General features: G+C 41.5%; 1 protein-coding gene across 1 annotated transcript; it reads right to left on the bottom strand.

Annotated features, from left to right (window-relative positions):
* Positions 1-510: 510 nt before the first annotated feature.
* NEMP1 (nuclear envelope integral membrane protein 1) lies at positions 511-20581 on the bottom strand. The gene is made up of 9 exons (XM_089482458.1): positions 20418-20581; positions 18901-19016; positions 16961-17180; positions 15682-15754; positions 12317-12410; positions 9224-9338; positions 7077-7302; positions 4983-5156; positions 511-4411 (listed from the first exon to the last, which is right to left on the bottom strand). Exons 1-9 carry the CDS (start codon positions 20512-20514, stop codon positions 4204-4206), a joined length of 1323 nt encoding a protein of 440 aa, XP_089338584.1. The 5' UTR covers positions 20515-20581; the 3' UTR covers positions 511-4203.
* Positions 20582-21292: the final 711 nt, after the last annotated feature.

Genomic DNA, 21292 nt, shown 5'->3' with positions numbered 1-21292 from the left:
ACAGGAAGCTTTCTGAACAGGGCTGGAGCTTCCATACATTCAATAGGAGTCATTTGTAGGTAGCTCAGTAGGTCATTATTAAATGTTGAATTTATTGCTCACCTAACATGGACAGGAGAATAGGTCAAGATCACACACTTAAGCACATAACAGAGAAGCTATGAGCCACTAATTTACTGTCCTGCTGTTTCTCAGATGCATGAGCATTACAGAACTATGGTTTGCAAACAATCACTTCAGAAAATAATGTATTTCAGGAGTTAAACAATCCAGTGTAGAAGCTGCCAAATAGCAAGCAGCCACTTCCTAGAAAGAAGTGCTCAAATTTTGAGGACAGACACCAGTGGATTGCTGCACCTAATAACTAGAGGACAACTCAACAAGCAAGCAGCAGAGAGGCAATTCATTTTGTTACTGAGCTGAGCCACAAACCAGAGAACTTTGTACTGAAACCTGTGTGCAAAGGGCATTCAGTTTTTCTACAACACTATGGCATCACACAGAAGTCAATTTCCTACCAAAAAAGGGCTTTATTAAAAATATCAGACTTTTACAACTCAAGTGAAAAAAACACATTCAGATGGCATTTCAATATATTTACTGTTGAGTACATTTTTAAAAAAAACCACTGACTTTATCTCACCAAGGAAATTAAAAATGAAAGAAACAAGCAATACTTTAAAATGATATTTATAAGTAGTTTAACCACTGTTGGGAGGTACTCCCAGTCACTCAAAAAACTTTCATGGCTTTTATTCCATACTGAGTAAGATACATTCATTGCATAGATCAAGTAACTGGACTTTCTGACAGAATAAGTTTTAGCTAAACAGAGTCCTAGAATTCAGTGCTTCACACTTGTTTCAAAAGCTAGAAGGGACAGGTGACATTCGTACGTACAGTTTAAATGGTAAGTACAGCAAAAGCATACATTTCATGTTTAACCATACTAATGTGATATTAAATATATTAGCTCAGAGAAACCTGTAGTTCTTTAATGTGAAAAAACAACAACAGTAGTAGTGATCTGCTTTACTACTGAACCTTAAAGAGGATAGATAGATCATATCATCTGCAAAGCAGTCCCATTGGACTTCCCCATCCCATCACATCTAGAATAACTTATCAACTATCCCAAGCATATGTTGTGCATTTTCTTACCCCATCTAAGATAGTCGTGTTCAACAGCAACCCTGTTTCCTGTAACATTTTAAATATATCCAAAGGACAGGGTTCTCCCTATTTTCTGTAGAGCAATACACGTTTTATGATCTCTGTAGTGTTGAATGGGGAAAAATATAAACCAAAAATTTTGCTGTATACAGTAGTCAGGATCCAGTGGAGTACTTACGTGGACCATGCTGCTGTGGTGAAAGTGTGTACTCTCCTACCTGGAGTCCCCCCATGGGAGGAAGGGGAGAATCTGAAACCTTCAAGAGCAGGTTTCTAGGGGTATGCAGGGGATGCTGGAAGAAGGAAAGCTGCTGATTCTGAAGGAAACATTGCCATCAAGTACTACATTGGATCCTGGCCTACAAATCAAAGGTTTTGCCAATTACATGTGCAACCACTTTGCAAGGACATTCAAATTACAAGCTAAAAAGGTGAAAAAGAATAACCAGAACAGATGGAACTAAGATAGCTACATTTCCCACCTTTTAATGTTTGCTCACTTTGTTCAATTGTTAAGCAAGAAACTAAGGCACAACTCTTATTTCTTCTATGTCAGAAGCACTTTGTTTGTGGTACTATTCTTTCAAAACTTTCAGAAGAGTTTTGTCATCTACTCCCAAGAGAAGACAGCTGTCAATATGGTGGCACGTCATCCAGCTCAACTGATATCAACTGTTTACCGGCCAGAGGGAAACAGTGGTAACTATATTAGAGATCCACAAAAGATCACCTCTGGTGGGACGTGGCACAAGCGTGTCAAAACTGCTACCAAGGTGACCCAGTCATCAACCACAAGTATCCGTTTTCAAAATGTTCCTTCTACATACCCTGAGCGAATCCAAGGAGAAAATGCAACATATGGCAGGAATTATAAGTATAAGGAAGTAGTACATGCTGTTGAAAAAATATGACAGTCAGATAAAACTGACTGCCCAACAATCAAAAACCATCAATGAACTCTTAGAGATGGAAATCGAAGACAATGAGTTGGGAACAGATAGTTCAGAAGATGAAATCAGTGAAGTCTGACAGCCTTAAAGCAAGTGGAACAAGAACAAAAAGAATGTGTTTGGGTGGGAGGGGATGTTTTGTTATATAAGGTTTTTTTGTAAAGTTGTGTACACAGCTTTCTTTTTTTGTTAGCAGTTATATATAGTCTGATTTATTGTAATGTTCAGGTGACAAGAAGGAAACAAATTTCGTAGCCATCTCTTTATAGTTGCTGCCATAGCAGGAACACTGAGGTCTTAGTATCTGATTATATTTGCATAACTCTTAAAGAACTATGAAAAGTAGACATGAGATTGGAAGTTGCTCTGTAAAATTCCAAGACAGCTTTGGACGATAAGAAGCCCAGCTCTTTTTGCCCAATATTTTGGTCAACAAGATACACTAGATGAAAAACATGCTAGGTGGCAAAGTGGCATGATAAAAGTGTAAAATGCATTTTAAACACACACATTTTGTGACGGGATGTATCCAAATGGTTAGGCCCAACCACAGCAGACCCACTGAGTTAATGGAATCTTGGCCAGTCTACATTATGTAAATCTCACTGATTCAGTCGTTTTATTCTACCCAAGGCAACAATTAGATCTAGTCTAATATATTTAAAAATACATAGAGATGAAATGTACATGTCAATACATATTTTCTGGTTAAAACATTCAAAAATGTATATTAAAAAAAATTCAGAAGCCTATACAATTCACCCATTCTTTTAAGATCTGATTCAACCCATCTTAGAGAAAAAATAGCAATTTTGAAAATGTAAGCCTTCACTGGATTTCTCTGTTGAAGCCACACCTGAAAATGTGGTACTGATGACATAGTCCTGTTGTTGTCCAGAATTCTGAAGTTATTGTTTTTATGGTTTTAATGGTTTTAGACATTATCTCTGATGTAGAAGTGGCAGTGGAAGAATTTAATAAGCTTAGTTAAAACTGTTTTTAAGTTCTCTTTGCTAAGCTACACTAAATCTCTGCTAGAAACAGAACAGATCCCAATGTAACCAATCTGAGTAGAGGTTCAGTGTTAGGAGGTAGAGTTGGAAACTACAGCATTCAAATATCAGAGTTGCAAACCACACAAACATGGGCAGATCGTTGAAAGCCACATGCCACAGGTTAAATCCCACCATAGGGCCAGTAATAGTTAATCAGTCTTGGGTGACACTAAATAGTAGCTCTGGATAGCTATGAGTGCAAACACTGCAAGATATTCACTTCTGCCATATCTTATCCAGGTGCTACTGTCTCATAAGGGCAATTGCAGAAGTACAAAGAAGGGCAGAGATAAAGAGTGTCGATGAAGTATGCCTGTGCCCTGGAAGGCTAATTGTGGAACACAAAGCTTTGGACAGCAAGAATAAATCAAAGGTGCTCCACAGGAAACCTGAGGGATTTATTTAGGAGGCATTCAAACTGAAGGAATTCCCTTCCCATGGGGAACAAATAACTTGTGCAACCTGTTAGCTTAAACAAGTGTTGCTCAAGTGCAGGAGCAACAGACTGTGCAAAAATCCCACACGCATGGGCTTGGAGGGTAGCACTGTGTACTTCAAAGGAACAAAACAAAAACAAAAGTTACAATATTTCTGTCAAACTGAGCTGACATTAGACACTGGTGTTTTTAAGCCCTTGTTTTTACCAAGACAGGTTCACCATCACTAACAGGCTTTCAACAGACTTATAGCACCACTTCACACACACACACACACACACACACACACACTTCTTACCCTTATGCACAACTTGTGGCCCACAATTCCAGCTGGCCTGCAACCCATAAAAGGCATTGCTTGGGGCACTGTGACATATCCCACATGTCAGTTCACATTTGGTTTACTGTCAGGGATAGATGGCAAGACTTTAATGGCACATGCTATTATCACATTTCCTGGAGTGTCCCATGCTGCAGATACACCTTGTGAGGCACATGCCATACAGAATAGGCTTTGCATAGATATGCTCCATAGGAAACAAAACTGTGATGCCAACAGGGGTGTCAGTCACTCTTTCTGCATGACTACTAGCTTTCCCTATCTGGAAAACTCTGGTGATGCTGGGGCCATGAGGTGTCCATGCAGTCCTCCTCGTCAAAGTTGTAATCTCTCTCCTCACCTTCCTCTTCAAAGAGCTGCTCCTCTAGAAATGAACCCCCCAGCCCATATTCCTGTTCATGGACTGAGATCTCATTGGGGATGACATGTGAGGCACCTTCTACAAAATCAGCAAATCTGGAGGAAAGACAGAAAGCAGGTAAAGACATTGCAGCAAAGAACTAAGCCTTGGTCATTACTAAAGTCCCTGCTACACAGTGAACTTCTGAAATACAGAGTTTGGAAAGTTATTTTTAAAAGATGAGTATTTAGACACACTAAAGCCATCCATAACTGAGCACCTATAAGACTGCTCAAGGTCTTAATGCATCACATCCTACTGTTACGAACGGACTCAACATGTCACTATACTGATTATTCTTAAAAGGAACATAGTAGTAGAATCACTTAAGTTACTGATGGATTCTGTATGTCATTATAGTCATTCTGCTAAAACATCTGCCAATTAATCATTTGTAAGAGGCTTCAAATTGACTATAGGACTGCATGAATACCCTACTGTGGGTGCGCTTGGCACACAAAGAGGGCAGATTAAAAGCAAAACAAATGGTAGTTCTGAACTTCATTCCCCTTTCCATCACAACCCCAGATCCCACCTGCTTCTTACATCTGTATTAGTAAAATGAGTATCCTTTTCAAGGACCATAAATTATAAAAATATTGCACAGAACATCCACCGATTCAGTACCTCTTTGGAGAATTGATGCGGGAGACTGCTTTCCATGCAGAGAACTCTGGACTGCTGCAGTACTCCCGCAACTCCTCCAGGGCTTTGCGTGTTTCTATCTCCCCCTGTATGCGGTACTCCTCCTCAGTTAGTAGACGCGGTGGGCTGGGCTTTGCTGTGGCTGTGAACACCTTCCTGCTAGGACAGCAACAGCATTAGTGGTAACTTGAAATCTGAATTCATTGAAGTTTGGTTCCTTCCAACAACTCTTGATTATTCAAGGAGAGGGACTTGAATTACAGACTGTCTCTCAGATGTACCTTCTGCTCAAGATCAAATGGAACATTGCTGTTTTCATGGGGTAAGGCCAGACCTTCTGGGAGAGAATCTTTCTGGCAATTCTTAATAGATTTGGAAGGTTTCGCGAAACCAATTAGGTCTTAGACTGAACTCTGCTCATTCACACTTAGTCAGCACCTTTTGATTGAGTATATGCGCTCTCTGACTATACCTGACTAGGCCTCAAACTGGCATGCCATAGTTTTACATAAAATCTCAGAAGAGGCTAGTAACAGACTTTTGTTTTACAAGTAGGGATGAGAATCATGTGGCCCTCCTGAAGTTGGACTGTAGCTTTCAGCAGTCCTTACCACTGGCTGCCCTGGCCAAGGCTGCAGGACCTTGCAGCCCAACAACATCTGGAGGTTCATATAATTCTCATTCCTGGTTTTCATACAATTCTCATTCCTGGTTTACAGATGTAAGCTTTATGCCTTGATAAATCCTAAAAATGGTCAGAAATGCCAGGCTTAAAAGTTGCTTGCTGGATGGACATACTATCTTGGGATGGTGGGAGCTGCCATTCAGTATGCTAACCTGAACACTAGGTTAGATCAGAGTGATATAAAAATATATATTATTAATAAAGCACTCTCAAATGTTAAGACAAAGGGCCCTCTAAAGGTATGACTATCCCACTTAAGAAAAAATGCAGATCAGAACTAAGGTTTAAAAAGTGAACGTCTGTCTCCAGAGACAGATCTCTCTTGCAAAGTCTTTGCAGGTGCCACCTAGTGGTACTTTTTAATCTAACAGTTCAGATCCCAAATTTTAATAATTTCAACATAACAACCATTTACCAACATTCTGCACTCGAAACAAACCCACAAGCAACTCAACTTCATTCTCCATCTGGGCAATAAACCACATGGAGCAAATATGTAACTAGTGCCCTAACCTCCTAGTGTTTAAACAGCATGCCTCAATGTGCAACTGTTTCCTATGAACACATCTAAGGAAGCAGATATTGAGGTCCACTCCACTGAATTGGCTGGAAAAGAAAGCTATTTGGATACTCTTTTCTCAAAACTATCTCTCAACAGGCATTCCAGCTATTAACAAGAAACATGACATTATTTTCCACACATTTAAAAACACTCCTTTCCCCAACCTTGTGCCACTTGTGGGACTATCCTTGCACAAGGCCTCAAAATATTAGGCTCTGTATAATGAACAATCACCACCTCACTCTGAGCAAGCATTGTTGATAAATGACCAGACTTTTATGAGCAGGAAACATGAAGTTGTTATCACAGCTTGAATATCACCTCCTAGCAATAGTGAATTATGTCTTATAGTAGTTTGCTCCCTGCATATTTCTCCCCCTCCATCTGTGTTTGTCCATGTTCACCTCCAGATTATCTACAAAGAAACTACAGACTCAGATGGGACTAAGCGATACAGTGTGTGACCTCTGGATAGGAAACTGTAGCTTTCCCAAACATTACTGAGAGCCATTTCAAAACCCTATGTTATAAACAAGAGGTTTTACTTGGCATAATCTTTCCTGGATTACAGCCCGCTGCATTAAATACATAATGAAGTGGGCTACAGTCCACAAAAGCTTATGCTGAATCAAACATGCTAGTTTTTAAGATTCCACAAGACTCCTAGATGTTTTGACTGCAACAGACTAAAAACATCTCCACCCTCCTCAAATTTTAAGCATGCACACACAGGCTCACACCATGTACATCTTCTCTATTTATCTATTAAAAGAACTTTGACTGGACTGTGTCTTCTAAATGAGTAACACCCATGCTTCCCACCCGTCACCTGTAGATGGCATAAGCCCATATGACGGGGTACTCCAGGTTTTTAGTGCAGACTGCAATTACAATCAAGGCGATGGCGATCTGCCGTATCTGAACGCCCATGTAGAGGAGTAACAAGCCAAGGATCTGCAAACCCCAAGTGAGGAGATTGATGCTGCGTTCATTCTCCAGAGGGCCATATTTGTAGCACACAGCAAAGCTGATGCATCCCACAATGACCAAGTAGCCTGTGAGGGGGAAAAAGCAAGGAATATGAAGAGGTACTCCAATAAATATTTTTACCTAGAGCAGTGATGGCGAACCTCTCTATGGGCACACATGCTGTCGCCCTAGCACGGAGTTTGCCAGAGTTTCTTACTAGAAAGCCAGAGGGACGTGGCACTTTGCAATAAATAACTGGGGTCCAGGTTGCAGTTTGGGCACTCGGTCAGTAAAAGGTTCTCCATCACTGACCTAGAGCCTTAAACATCCCAAATGAGTGTGAGAGTTAAGTACCACCCCAAGAAGTGAGACAGATAAATCAGCCAGGATTAAGAAACTGATCTAGAATATCAATGCTGCTCAAAACAGCAAAAGAGGAAAATACACTATCAAGTGCAGAACCCAGTAAGGAAAAGGCAAAAACTCAAAACTCTGGGAAGATTGGAACTAGAAAAAAAATTCTCCAAACTGGTATGATGCTGATCTAAAAAGTTGGACCACACTTTCCTTTTTTTAGCACTCATGCAATTTTAAACAGATGGTTCTTTATATCTAAAAAGACCAGAAATGTTCATGATCATAATTAAGATTGTGTTTGACACAACAAACAATACGGGCTGCACAACTGGCAGCCTTTAGCAGGTCACTCTAAAAACAAGTATGATATCCATCAGCTCGCTCATCCATAATCTTCATTCTTAATACTAAGGAGTAACAATCCAATTGCCCATTTTTCTATCTCCCTTATGTTTGATCAGTTGATCGTAATAAATATATATCCATGCCCTAGTGGTCTCACGACTCGATTACTGTAATGTCCTCCTGGCTGGGCTTCCTTTTTCTCACCTCCGGCCTTTAATCTCTGTCCAGCATTCAGCTGCACGCATTATCACTTCCACCCACCGCTCTGACCACATCTCTCCTGTGTTGGCATCCCTTCACTGGCTCCCTCTCCCTTTCCGCATTCAGTATAAGCTCCTGCTGTCGACATTCAAAGCCCTCCATGGACTGGCCCCTCCTTACTTATCAGACCTTCTTTCTCCTCACCTTCCCACCAGGGCCCTCCGTTCTGGTAGTCAAGGGTTCCTGTCTCAGCCCAGGATTTCCTCTGCCCCATCCCGGATTCGCCCCTTTTCACTTGCTGCCCCTCACTCCTGGAACCTTCTTCCTCCACAAGCAAGAGCCATCACTTCTTTAACCAGCTTCAAAACGGAGCTGAAAACCATCCTATTCAGAGAAGCCTTCCCAGGCATCGCATAATTGTCGCTTACTATCTGATGTTCTGTTGTTGGCTGTTTATCGATCCATTTCCTGTATTGCTATGTACTGTATATGTATTATCCTACTTGTGAGTATGTATTTTCCCTGGATAATGATTAACCTTCCATTTTGGAGCCAAGCCCTCCCTCCAGTCCATCTGCCTTGGTCCAGGCCTCGGAGGTAGAGAGGAACTGCTGGACCTCTTACCCTTTCCCGTCACCACTCCCTTCTCCTTCTGTGTCATGTCTTTTTAGATTGTAAGCCTGAGGGCAGGGAACCGTCTAACTAAAAAGATTGCATGTACAGCGCTGTGTAAATTTACAGCGCTTCATAAATAAAGGTTAATAATAATAAAATAATAATCTCCCTCTTTTCAAGTGACTTCAAATCCTACCTACAAAGAACTTGCTAAAGACTTCTTCCCCTTTTCTGAGATGTTGTTTTCTCATGATTAAGATAACCAAGCACCTTGATGAGCTTTAATGAGAACACAGGAACCTCTTTCCTCAAATTATTTGGAAGCTGAGGATAGGTATCAGAAGCTACACACTTATTGAAGTGTGGAGGCTGTAGGAAGCAAACCTTTTGTGTGTCCTAATTAGGTTTGCTTAGAAATAGGTAAAATGTCCTGAAGCTTAGACTTTGGAGGAAAAAAAGAGATAACAGAAAGCCAAGACATATACTCACCCAGCAGATATTCCCAGTACAATTTGAAGATCTCTTGTAGATTTCTGAACACCAGCTGGATAAGGTAAACAGAAAAAGACCAGCCTCCCACAAGCATGAGGTAGATGGGACTTTTCTAGAGCACAAAAAAATGTAACCCCAAAATACATTTCAGTTATTTCAGCATTCATGACATAGCAGACAAATAAAATGGTTCTAAAATCAGATACATACAGTTGCCAGGCTGTTACCCAATGCAGGTGCCACATCTAGCACTTATCCATTGGCCTCTGTCTAACAAGGATAGATCTGCCCCAGAGTCTGGACAAATTTTTTGAAGAAACTCCTGTTAGCTGCTGATGTGAAACATTCATTTGGATATCCTAGGCCTCATTCCCACAATCATGAAAGAATTGGACAATCCGTGCTGAATCCAGGGATGGGCAGTACATGGCTTGAAGATCACCTTCAGCCCACACTCATTTTTTGTCCAGCCCCTCAAGCCACACGCAGTCACTTCCCAATTTCTGAAATTGCTGCAATCACAACAAAACTTAAGATTGGGTTGAGGGAGTATTTCCTTTAACACAGTATGTGTACAGTGTACACATTCTGTTTCTAAGGCTAACAATTCCAGGAACACCCCATTAACGTCCTTCTGCCTTAGCTGACACGAGGGATAAACTCATCTGTTGTCAACTGTTCCTTCAGCATCACTGAGAATGATGCCTGGATTCACCTAAGTTACCCATCGCTAGGGTAGACTGTATCACTTCAGTCTACAGATAAGGGCTCATGTGACAAAATGATCTCCTACCAAAGCTAACATGTCAAGATATGGACTAAAACCTTTTCCAAACACCTAATAGTCTGTGGAAGTTTCTTGTACTGAAGAGGATTAAATCACATGAGCCCCACTGGCAGTGATACAAACAGGTACAGGTTTACCGCTGTGACTTTCTGAGAAATAGGTCTTTACAACAGTCCGTTTTTGTAGTGAATGAGTGGTGAGTAGAATGCAAACTCTTATAAGGGGGTGTAAGCTATCAAAATAAATGAAGAAATAAATAAAATGCCCCAGACCACTACTCAAACCTCACTATACAGGTTGAATCTCCCTAAACTGAAATGCTTGGGGACTGAAGTGTTATGGAGTTTGGAAATTGTTTTTGGATTCTTGGAATATGTACATCTTCCTAATGAAATATCTCAGAGATAGGACCTAAGTATAAACATATAATTTATTTTTGTTTCATATACACCTTATACAGATAGCTTGAAGGTAACATACACAATATTTTTAACCATTTTGTGCATGAAACAAAGTTTGTGTACACTGAATCATAAGAATGCAAAGGTGTCACTATCTCAGCCACCCATGCAGACAATTTTGGATTCTGGAGTATTTCACATTTTGGAATTCCAAGTAAGGGAGACTCAACCTGTACTTCTTCACTGGACTGGAATTCTGTCACAAGGGACACTTGAACAATTTTCTTAACTCCACAGGAATTTTTAAACAAACATAAATATAAAACAAAATGCACAGAGCCATTTTCAACAAAACTGACTACTTTATTTAATCTCAGTCCCCTGTCCTAAAGAATAAACTTGCCTAAAAATTATCATTATCATTTGCTGAATTACTTGTTTGGAGGGTATCATGGGGAAATGCATAATCTGAATTCTCCTCTTGTTACCGTGACTTTTCATACACTGGAAAATTAGTATTTCTAGTAATACAACCACTAACTGGAAAAAGTTATTGTTTTCAGCAAGTTTCACAGAATTCCTTAAGACTACTGGTTGAAGATGATGATGATGATGATGATGATGATGATGATGATGATGATGATGATAATAATAATAATAATAATATTTATTTGTATACCGCCCTATGGCAAACCAATCCGGGCAGTTGACAACAGTAAAATATAAAATATAACAATTAAAAACACTTTATCCCTCCCCCCTTAAGACAGTATTAAACAGTATAACATTAAAAACACAATATCAAAGCATAAAAACAACAATTAAAAACTAAAAACCCTGATATCCCTCTGTTGATCCTCAACCATCATTAAGATGGGGCCACAGGAGGAATGAGGGAATCAGGGAACCTGGGCCGGGATGGTTAATCTGGAAAGGCCTGCCGGAAGAGGTCCGTCTTGACCGCTTTTTTAAAGCTGTCTAATGATGTTATCCGACGGATCTCATCTGGCAGGTCGTTCCAGAGTTTGGGGGCGACAGCAGAGAACGCCCTCTGGAAACTGTACTCCAAAAACAAAACAAAAATACCCATACTTTTTCAAGCATTGCTTCTGAACTTGCACACGTTAATTGCCATGATAGGAACACACAGAAAACATAATTAGTCCCACCCCCAACAGGAAAATACTTCACTTTATTTTATACTGCAATTAAAGTACTACAGTCTTTCTGACATTAAGATTTTCCAGGTTTTAATAAAAGCATACCCTGATGGTCCTCCAGGCTGCTATATATTAGACAAGACTCCTAGTAAAGGTTCAAGAAGGACCATCTCCTTGTGGGAACATGAGCCGTCTCTGGCCACTGAGAGATCATGTTCCTTACTTCCTCTATAACAATTTTCAGTGCTCTGCTATCTAGGCTCTATGACTATTACCAAAATTTGCTATGACTTCCATGTTCCTAAAGTTCTATGCTTTGCTGTGCATTTCCTCTTCCTCTCCATCTTTGACTGACCAAGTGCCTTTAGGAGCAAACAGAAGTGCTATACTATTCATGCTGCACCAGTGTTCCTTCTGCCCACTCCCAAGGAAATCAGCTTCCCAAAGGGTAAAGCAAGGCAGCACAAGGAAAGCACAAAAATGCATGCTACCATCCCTTGTTAACTCAGAACACCTAAAAATCCTTCAAGAAAATGCAGGTGTAAACTGGGAAAGGAAGAACATGAATAGCAAAATTGTGTGGGAGATTGTTTCCTATAGCCCAGACTGGGTAAGCCGCATACCTTACATCAAGAGACAGAGGTCTCAATGAGGTGTCTGAAAGTGGTGCTCAACCATATAAAGTGAGCCAGCCTATTGCTAAATTATCTAGTTTAGCCAACTATACTATGCTTTTACTCACCTTAGGCACCATTCTGGACAGTACATAGATGACGATGAGTAGTGAACTTAGCACACCAATGCTCACTCCAGCTGAATAATAAAAAAGTGAGCTCCTGCAAAGACAACACTTATTTCAGCTTGTCTGCAAAAATAAGATCTACATACAGTCAGGGGGGCACCTGGCTGAACGAGACTACATGTGAAAGGGATCTAGGAGTCCAAGTAGAGCACAAGTTGAACATGAGTCAAGAATGTGATGCGGCAGCTAAAAAGGCCAATGCAATTTTAGGCTGCATCAATTAAAGTATAGTGTCGAGATCAAGAGAAGTAATAGTGTCACTCTATTCTGCTTTGGTCAGGCCCCACCTGGAATATTGTGTCCAGTTCTGGGCACCACAATTCAAAAAGGACATTGAGAAACTGGAGTGTGTCCAAAGGAGGGTGACTAAAAAGGTGAAGTGTCTGGAAACCATGCCCTATGAGGAACGACTCAGGAAGCTCGGGATGTTTAGCCTGGAGAAGAGAAGGTTAAGAGGTGATATGATAGCCCTGTTTAAATATTTGAAGGGATGTCCTATTGAGGAGGAAGCAAGTTTGTTTTCTGCTGCTCCAGAGAACAGGACCTGGAACAATGGATGCAAGCTACAGGAAAAGAGATTCCACCTCAACATTAGGAGGACCTTCCTGACAGTAAGGGTTGTTTGACAGTGGAACACACTCCCTCGGGGGGGAGTCTCCTTCTTTAAACAGAGGCTGAATGGCCATCTGTCGGGGATGCTTTGATTGAGATTTCCTGCATGGCAGAGGGTTGGACTGGATGGCCCTTGTGGTCTCTTCCAACTCTACGATTCTATGATTCTAAGAAAATTACTGTGATCTAAAGTTCATTTCCATGTCCATGATCCACAGTCCATGATCCAAAATCCATTTCCCAAAGGCATCCTTTAAGTGCTAGTTGAATTATCTTATTATAGACATCCAAATGTGTGCCTGCATATACAGGATAACATAATCATTCAAAGCCACATAACCCTGACTTGCTAACAACCTTATGAAACACAGTATTCCAAAACCAAAGATATATTAGTGAAAACAAGCCAGGTCCATGTTAAAAAAATGTAGGTATGAAAAATGTGTATTTGAGGTAGGCATGTTGCAATAGAATAAAATGAAATCCAAATAAAATCTCAGTGATACCTTCATTAGACCAGCTAAAAAGCACAAAATATGTTATGGTTACTGTACTTTCAAAGCTCACTAGCCTTTTTCATCAGGCAAAAATGTTTAAAAATCATACAAGAGAGGTAAAGGAACCATTTTGAAGTCACAGTCCTGTATTTTGAGATGTTTGCTTAAACTGAGATTTAAGTGAGGGAGGGCTGATGCAGGTGGAGACCCAATCCCTTCTTGGTCACAAGGGAACTGAGGACTAAGTCAATAATTACCAGCAACAAAGTAACTTTGAGATCTGGGCTACTTCTCTCCAGTTCAAAGAGAGAAGCTGTCTGTAGGCATAGCACAATGAGTTTCTCAAGAACCCATCATACTGTCACATAGCGAATGAAAGAATTATAGAGTTGGAAGAGACTACAAGGACTATCCAGTCCAATGCCCTGCCATGCAGGAACATGGAATCAAAGCACTCTCAACAGATAACCATCCAGCCTCTGTTTATAAACCTTCAAAGGAGACTCCACCATTCTCCAAGGGAGTGTGTTCCACTGTTGAACAACTCTTACTTTCAGGAGTTCTTCCTAATGTTGAGGTGAAATCTCTTTTCCTGTAGTCTGAATCAATTGCTGTGTGTCCTATTCTCCGGAGCAGCAGAAAATAAGCTTGTTCCATCCTCAATGTGACACTCCTTCAAATACCTAAACAGGGCTATCATATCACCTCTCTTCTCCAGGCTAAACATACTCAGCTCCCTTAGTTTCTCCTCATAGAGCATGGTTTCCAGACTCTTCACTATTTTAGTTGCCCTCATTTGGACACACTCCAGTTTGTCAACATTGTTTGAGAATTGTGGTGCCCAGAACTGGACACAGTATTCCAGGTGAGGCCTGACCAAAGCAGAATAGAGTGGCACTATTACTTCTCTTGATCTATACTTCTTTTGATGCTGCCTAGAATCACATTGGGTTTTTTTAGCTGCCATATCGCACTGTTGACTCATGTTCAACTTGTGGTCTACTAACACTTCAGGAACTTTTAGGTGCTGAACAGGTAAAACCTACCAATGATAGCTAAATACAGATTGCTCTACCTGTACTGGAGGTTAAAACCTCAGACATCAAGTCTCAGGTCATTTGGTAACTCTACTTTAGGATTCCCTTGTTGCAACTAAATTCAGTAAAGGCATACCTCAGTTAACAAAGCATTAGACAAATAAACTCATTTTTATAAAGTCTTTTCACACCATCCAGACCCTTTTTTCCTTGCCCACTAACTAGTTGGGATTTTTAGCAGCATAAGTATGGTAAAGGAGCACTAGGAGTACAGTGAATGTTGGATTATAGCAGTATGTCTGTAGTAAACACTATAATAAAGCTTGAGCTGGGAAAAAGTGGGATTCTAATTAAGGGGAGGCAAAAAGCAACTATCCCCAGAACCTCTTCAGGGTATGCATGAGCAGCAATACAGAAAGAGAGAACAGAAAAATCTGCTTCACCTTCAGCATGTTTTTTTAAAAATTAGATCTACATAATTGGCCACCAAAATGGAAATCATAAGGAAATGGAGTCTGGTGAAAGACAAAATCATTGTTGGATGCATTTAAGCCTTCAACTGGTCTCTAAAAGATCCAAAATGGATTTAGCACTTAGCACTTATGTTTCTATATCGCTAAGCACTCTCTAAGCATTTCCAATGTGTTAGCCATATGTTTTGTTTACATATATAAGGCTTGTCTGATCTGACTGTTTCATTTCACATGTGTATATATTTAATCTTGCATAAAATATTTCCTGAAACATTTTGTGTTGTTGAAACCTATACCTAGTCTTTCCACATTATTTCTTCCCCCATACCAAATTTTCTATTAAATAACAATAATAATAATTTTTATTTATATCCCACCTCTCCCTAATGGCCCAGGAAAGGATCTGCTTTAACTGAAGTATATCTGTATTTTCAAATCCAAAACATACAGATATTCAGGGGTAGCCATACTGTCCATGCAACAAAAACAAAATATACATCATAGATATTTTTAACATCTTTGTCCAAGGAAAAAACCAGTAGGCTTTGAAAGCTGACGTAGTGTGTTTAGCACCTTTTGGCTCACCTAAGAACAGTATCATCATGTGTATACTGGTTTTGTGAGATATGAAAGGAATATGAAAGCTTAAGCACAACCCAATTTCCAATACCCATTGCAATGCTCACCTGCTCATCAGGTCACTACAAAAAAACAGCAGGAGGCCCAGAAATGTAACCACGAAGAGCTTGGGATCAAATACTAGAAAAGAAATGAAAGATTTCTTTTTCAGTCATCTATGCTAAACTGATCAGTGAGCTTCTAGATTAGAGGTGGGCAAACTGCAGCCCTCCAGATGTTGTTAGACTGCAGCTCCCAATATTGCTTGCCACTAACTAGACTTGCAAGAGGTGAGCTAAGTTACAACCTAATACCATCTATAGGAAAATGCTTTTACCCATCCTTGTCCTAGATCTTTTGTATTCAGTGGCAGCTTCCACAATGGCTGCCAAAGTAAATGCCCATGTAGACTGAGAAACAGCAGCTTGCCGGCACCTGTTTTTATTCTAGAAGAATGGTGCAACCCCCAAATCATGACGTAACTGGCGAGGTGCAATGTGTGGATGCTACTTATCCATTACGTCATAATAGCAGTGCCCATGTACACAGGATGACGTCATTATTGCGCCACCGCCACGTTTTAGGGTTAATGACCGTGCAGTTGCCATGCGATCCCTAACCCTAAAATCAGTGCCAGCACGGTGCTTTTGTGCAGTCTGTACAGCGCCAAAATGTCACAAAGAGCTTGTGATGGCTTTTCTTACAGAACCAAGTGGGATGTGCAGAACTGTACTGGACTCTCTAATCCAACCCAGTTAAATCTTGTGTGGTGATTCTAAAAGAAACTGAAGAAATAAGAGGTATGGCAGAACTTTGTGAACAACCTTGGGGCTACATATGATAAGAGGTCAGAAAGGAGTCTCTCCTACAGAGGAAGTACATACAAGTTCTTTTCAATAAGGCTTGCTTGTTGCAGTGCACAAGAACAGCAATCCATTCAAAGATGCCCTCCTTTATAACAGGAAAATACTAAATTCTTCTCTTTGAGAAATTCTGTAATATCCCTTTAGCTCAATCCAAGATGAACAAGATAAATTCTTCATGTAATTATCTGAAGCTACTCTGCATTAGCTCAGTTAAGCAGACACCACAATGCTAACATTAACACTGCATTCTAGTGGACCCCATTTATAGTACAACATATAGTTAAAAAGTTCCACGTTACATCACCAGCCCAGCTGCATTCTTATAATCCTGACACTGCAACTGTACTTCATTTCTGCACACCAGAGGATCCAACAGTTGCTTTTCCTAGAATTAGGAAGGGGCAAGACTAATCTAGTGTACTAATAGTACTAGAAGACAACTTCCACAGCATGTCAGCAATCAATGTAAAACAGTACATACTACGAGCAACGGTGATACTGTAATCTGAGGGTGGTTCAAGGGGGTCAACTTTCAAGCAGGTTTTATTACTGTAGAGGCCTACAATAATGTAAGTGTCATTGAGCTTCTCTTTGAAGAAAGAACCAATGTAGGTCCATATGTTGAACTCCTCCAGTTCTTTCAGCTTCTCCTCATTTTCGACTTGGATGACCCGGATCATCTTGGCACTTTTTACTCTGATCTGTACAAAGCACAGGAGAAAAGAACACCAAGTAACACACAAGTATCAAAATGTCACCATTTAAAGACTATTTCAATCAAACAACACATATGTTGGGTATAATTATGGAGCACTGATTTTAAAAGATCAATAGCAGACAGGCCCAGAAAAAAGCACTAAAAATGATAAAGGACTTTTGGAAAGGGCTAATACAATGTGAAAGAGGTGCTTGAAGAAGACTGGTAGAATAAAAGTTATTATACTAATGAAGCACACATATTCCCTTGAGAAATAAAGAACAAGATGAAGGATTAAGATCCCTGAGATAAAAAGACAAGACACACAGTTCTAAAGTTGAACTTCACTGTGCAATTAACTGAACAGGAGATAAAGCAGTGCCTGCAAGAAATCAAATCATTTAACAGATGAAGGGCTATTCTGGATCTCTGGATCTAGGATGGAGGACAGGAGTAGTCATCACTAAACCATGACACTGCCACTCAGACACAATTATGGGAGAAATTGTGTCATTTAGTATCCAAGCTGCTAAACACAACTAATGGCGAATGGTAATCACACTAAGTGTGACTCTCTTGTTCCAGTGCCAGGGGACTGACTACACGGTCAGGGCATCACGTGGCCCTTTCCCTTAACTGCATCATTTAAAATGTCTTACTATTTTAATCTTTTCACTATTTTTAGTCAACTCTCTCCAACAATAGAAAAGAAGGTACTCAGCAAGGTTAACTGTGTAGTGTGCCTTTAATCAGAAATACATATATTGCCCAATTTAAATAAAGCTAGTAAAGTAGTAGTGAAGATTGGTACCATACAGGGAAAGTGCCAACAACTACTACAGCTGGGTAAATCATAAATAGTATAGAGATAGGCTGGATAATCTACAAAGACCAGCAGTTACATCATGTTACAACAGAACAGACAGCCTTGTATCTGACCACCACATTCCCAAGCTCCATTGTAAGGACAGCAGCAATCTAACAAGAATTTGCTCTTGTAAGTGCAACTTGCATAGCTAATACCTGTGCTTCCCCTGTGCTGCCATGGTAAAACATGGTCCAATTACATCCTGTATAAACATCCTGTAATACACTCTTCAAAGTGCTGCCTTTGAGAAATACCGTGGGTCCTTGATATACACTAGACGGCTAGCATTTGCTTCCAGGCCCCTCATGGATACCAAAATCCATGGATGTTCAATTCCCATTAAATATACAATGGCAGAGTGTATCCTTTATATAAAATGGCAAAATTAAGGTATGCTTTTTGGAATTCATATACTTTTGGAACATTTTCAAGCCTTGGGTGATTGAATCCATGGATAATGAATCCATGAATATGGGGGGCTGACTGTATTTGGAAACTTCAACTGGTACAGAACATTGTGACCATTGATCGGGTCAGCTGCGAGAAACAGGTGGCTCCCTTCTTACAACCGTTGCTATAACTGGCAACTGGTCTTTTTCCAGTTCAGAGCACTGGTATAAGGCCTTCTGCAATCTGAAATCTGGCTATCTGAAAAACTGCATTCTCCCAGAGGAATCGGCCAAGGCAGAAAACAAAAGACAATGAGTCAGTTTCTTTTTTAAAAAGCCGTATATAGCTCCTTAGCAGGGGTTTACAGGATCTAGAATTAGTTCTCTTTCATTTTTTGGCAAGGAAGTACACAGACTGGAAGTTCAGTTGAGGTTTAGGCCAGTTTCCAGAAACACAAAGTTCTTACCTGAATCCTCGTCCATATATCATGCCATTTTGGGGTCATCTCATTCGTGTAGCAAAATCGCTGGGACGAACTTCTTGTATCTATGATGTTTTCTCTAAGTGGAATCACCTCTCCTCCTTCAGGTTCAAGTAAAGAAAAGAACTATGTTATAATCTGATAACAACGCTCCAAAGGACTCTAGCTGGGATCAGACCTGCTCCCAGAGGGCTGAGAGAAGAAGACTGATTTGTACCAAAGAAGGATCAGGCTTAGCATGCTCTTTAAAACGCTGGCATGTGCGCCGCTACTCTCAGGCAATGTGCCAAGCAAGCCAACCACTGAAAGCATGCGCCAAGGCTGTCTCTAACCAATGGCTGCCACTAACAGAAACTGAACTTGAGCCTTCTTTGGGAAATCTTTGGATTTGATCTGAAAGAACACCTTAAGAATTCAGTGTTTTGTTTTAATCTTTGCAGGGCCATGATGAGATAAAAGCCACAGACTCTCCTCAACCACAGGGAGCTTCACCAAGTGCAAAGAGTGCACTGAAATAAACACAGGCACCAACCACTTGCTATGAATGTGCTCCCCACACGCAGAGGCCAATGTGGCACAATGGTTATTATTAACATCTTGTTATTTATCTCATCCCAGAAAGGGACCCAAGGCAGCTCATGGTTCATTTTGTTTTAATAATTACAATCGTCTGAATAAAAACAGTACAAAGTTACATACAAATACAGTCAGCTCTCTGTTTCTGTGGGGGATCCGCTCTGGACCCCCGTGAAAACAGAAGCCCACCGATACTGAAGCCCCGTTGGCTCCAAAGGTGGCACCATGCCCCCTCCTTTTAGGGCCTTCCATTTGCCCCTTGTGCATAATCGAGGGACACGGGTTCAAAGTCCACACAAACGGAGGGAGGACTGTATACAGTAATTAAAACACACAGGGCACGTAAAAGCCACTAGATAGTAAAACCCTGGTTGGAGTGTTGGACCAGGGTTCGGATCCCGGCTCTGCCACATAAACCCATTGAGTGACCTTGGGGGAGTCACACTCTCTCAGCCTCAGAGGATGGCAATGGCCAACCCCCTCTGAAGAAGCCTGTCTAAGGAAAGCCCTGGTGCCAGGTCCGCCTTGGGGTCTGCCATCTGTCAATGGGGGTGCTTTGACGGAGAGTTCCTGCACGGCAGAATGGGGCTGGGCTGGATCAGGGCCCTTCTTGAGGTCTCTTCCGACTCCAGGGCTCTATGAAATGCGCCATCCCACGGAGCCCTGGGATCTGTAGTTCTGTGAGAGGCACTCACACTCTTCTGAAGCCCTTGCACAAACTACAAATCCCAGGATTCCACACCATGGAGCTACAGCACTTCAGGTGCTGTCAAACTGTATTTCCTCCCAGAGTTTAGACGCACGCTCAGCCTTAAAATGCAGGCGGAAGGGGGAGTTGGGATGCCTCCGCACTGGAGAAATAACCCGGTTTGGCACCGCTTTAACTGCCTCCCTGGCTCATGGCTATGGAGTCTCGCTGGCTTTACCTGAGGCGCAGAGAGGGAGCAGCAGCAGCAGCAGCGCCCAGAAGAGGAGAAGGAAGCGGCGTCCCGGGAGCGGCGCCCTTTTCGCGCCTCCCGCCATCGCTCCTTCACCCGCCGCCCATCGCCCTGCAGAATCCTTCCCTCGCCTCGCGCCCAGCCTCAGCCTATCAGAAAGCAGGGCCCGCCCCTTTCCGCGAGCGACGTGGACGTCAGCCAATCATCCGCGTGGAAAGGGCGGAAGAAGTCGCTCTAAGGACTGAGACGCCCCTCCCCTCTCCTCTCTGGGGCTAACCGTCGTTTCGTCGCGAGGGTCCTCTTATAACGTACAGGGTGACGTACAGGCCTCTCACCCAATCAGATTAAGGCGCCTTGCTCCATTAGGCCCCGGCCCCTTTCTCCATTGGGTAGAGGACGTCGCTTCTCAGCCAATGGGAGCAGAGAACGGGCCTCTGCTGCAAAGTGTTGGCTTAAAGCTCTCTGACACCGCTTTAGCCGCTGCACAGAATACTGGGATATGTAGTTTAATGAGGCACCACTACCACCTCCAAAGCCAGTATAGAGTACTGGTTTGGACTAGGACTGTAGACCAGGGTTTGAATCCCTGATCAGCCACGGAAACCCACTGGGTGACCTTGGGCAATAAGTCACACTTTCTCAGCCTCCTCACAGGGAGTCAGTGGTGTAAAACCTCCTTTGAACTAATGTTGCCTTAGGGTTGCCATAGTCCAAAACACACTGCAGAACATAATCCAGTTTGAGGCTGTTTTAACTGCCCTGGCTCAGTGCTATGGAATCCTGGGAATTGTAGCCTATTGTGGCACCAGAGCTCTCTGACAGAGAAGGATAAATAATCTCACAAGACTACAGTTCCCAGGATT

The sequence above is a fragment of the Sceloporus occidentalis genome, unplaced genomic scaffold, assembly GCF_023333645.1.
Source record: "Sceloporus occidentalis isolate IW3139 unplaced genomic scaffold, rSceOcc1.0.p SCAF_1, whole genome shotgun sequence".
Lineage (NCBI taxonomy): Eukaryota > Metazoa > Chordata > Lepidosauria > Squamata > Phrynosomatidae > Sceloporus > Sceloporus occidentalis.
This window is presented reverse-complemented; position numbering and strand designations above follow the sequence as displayed.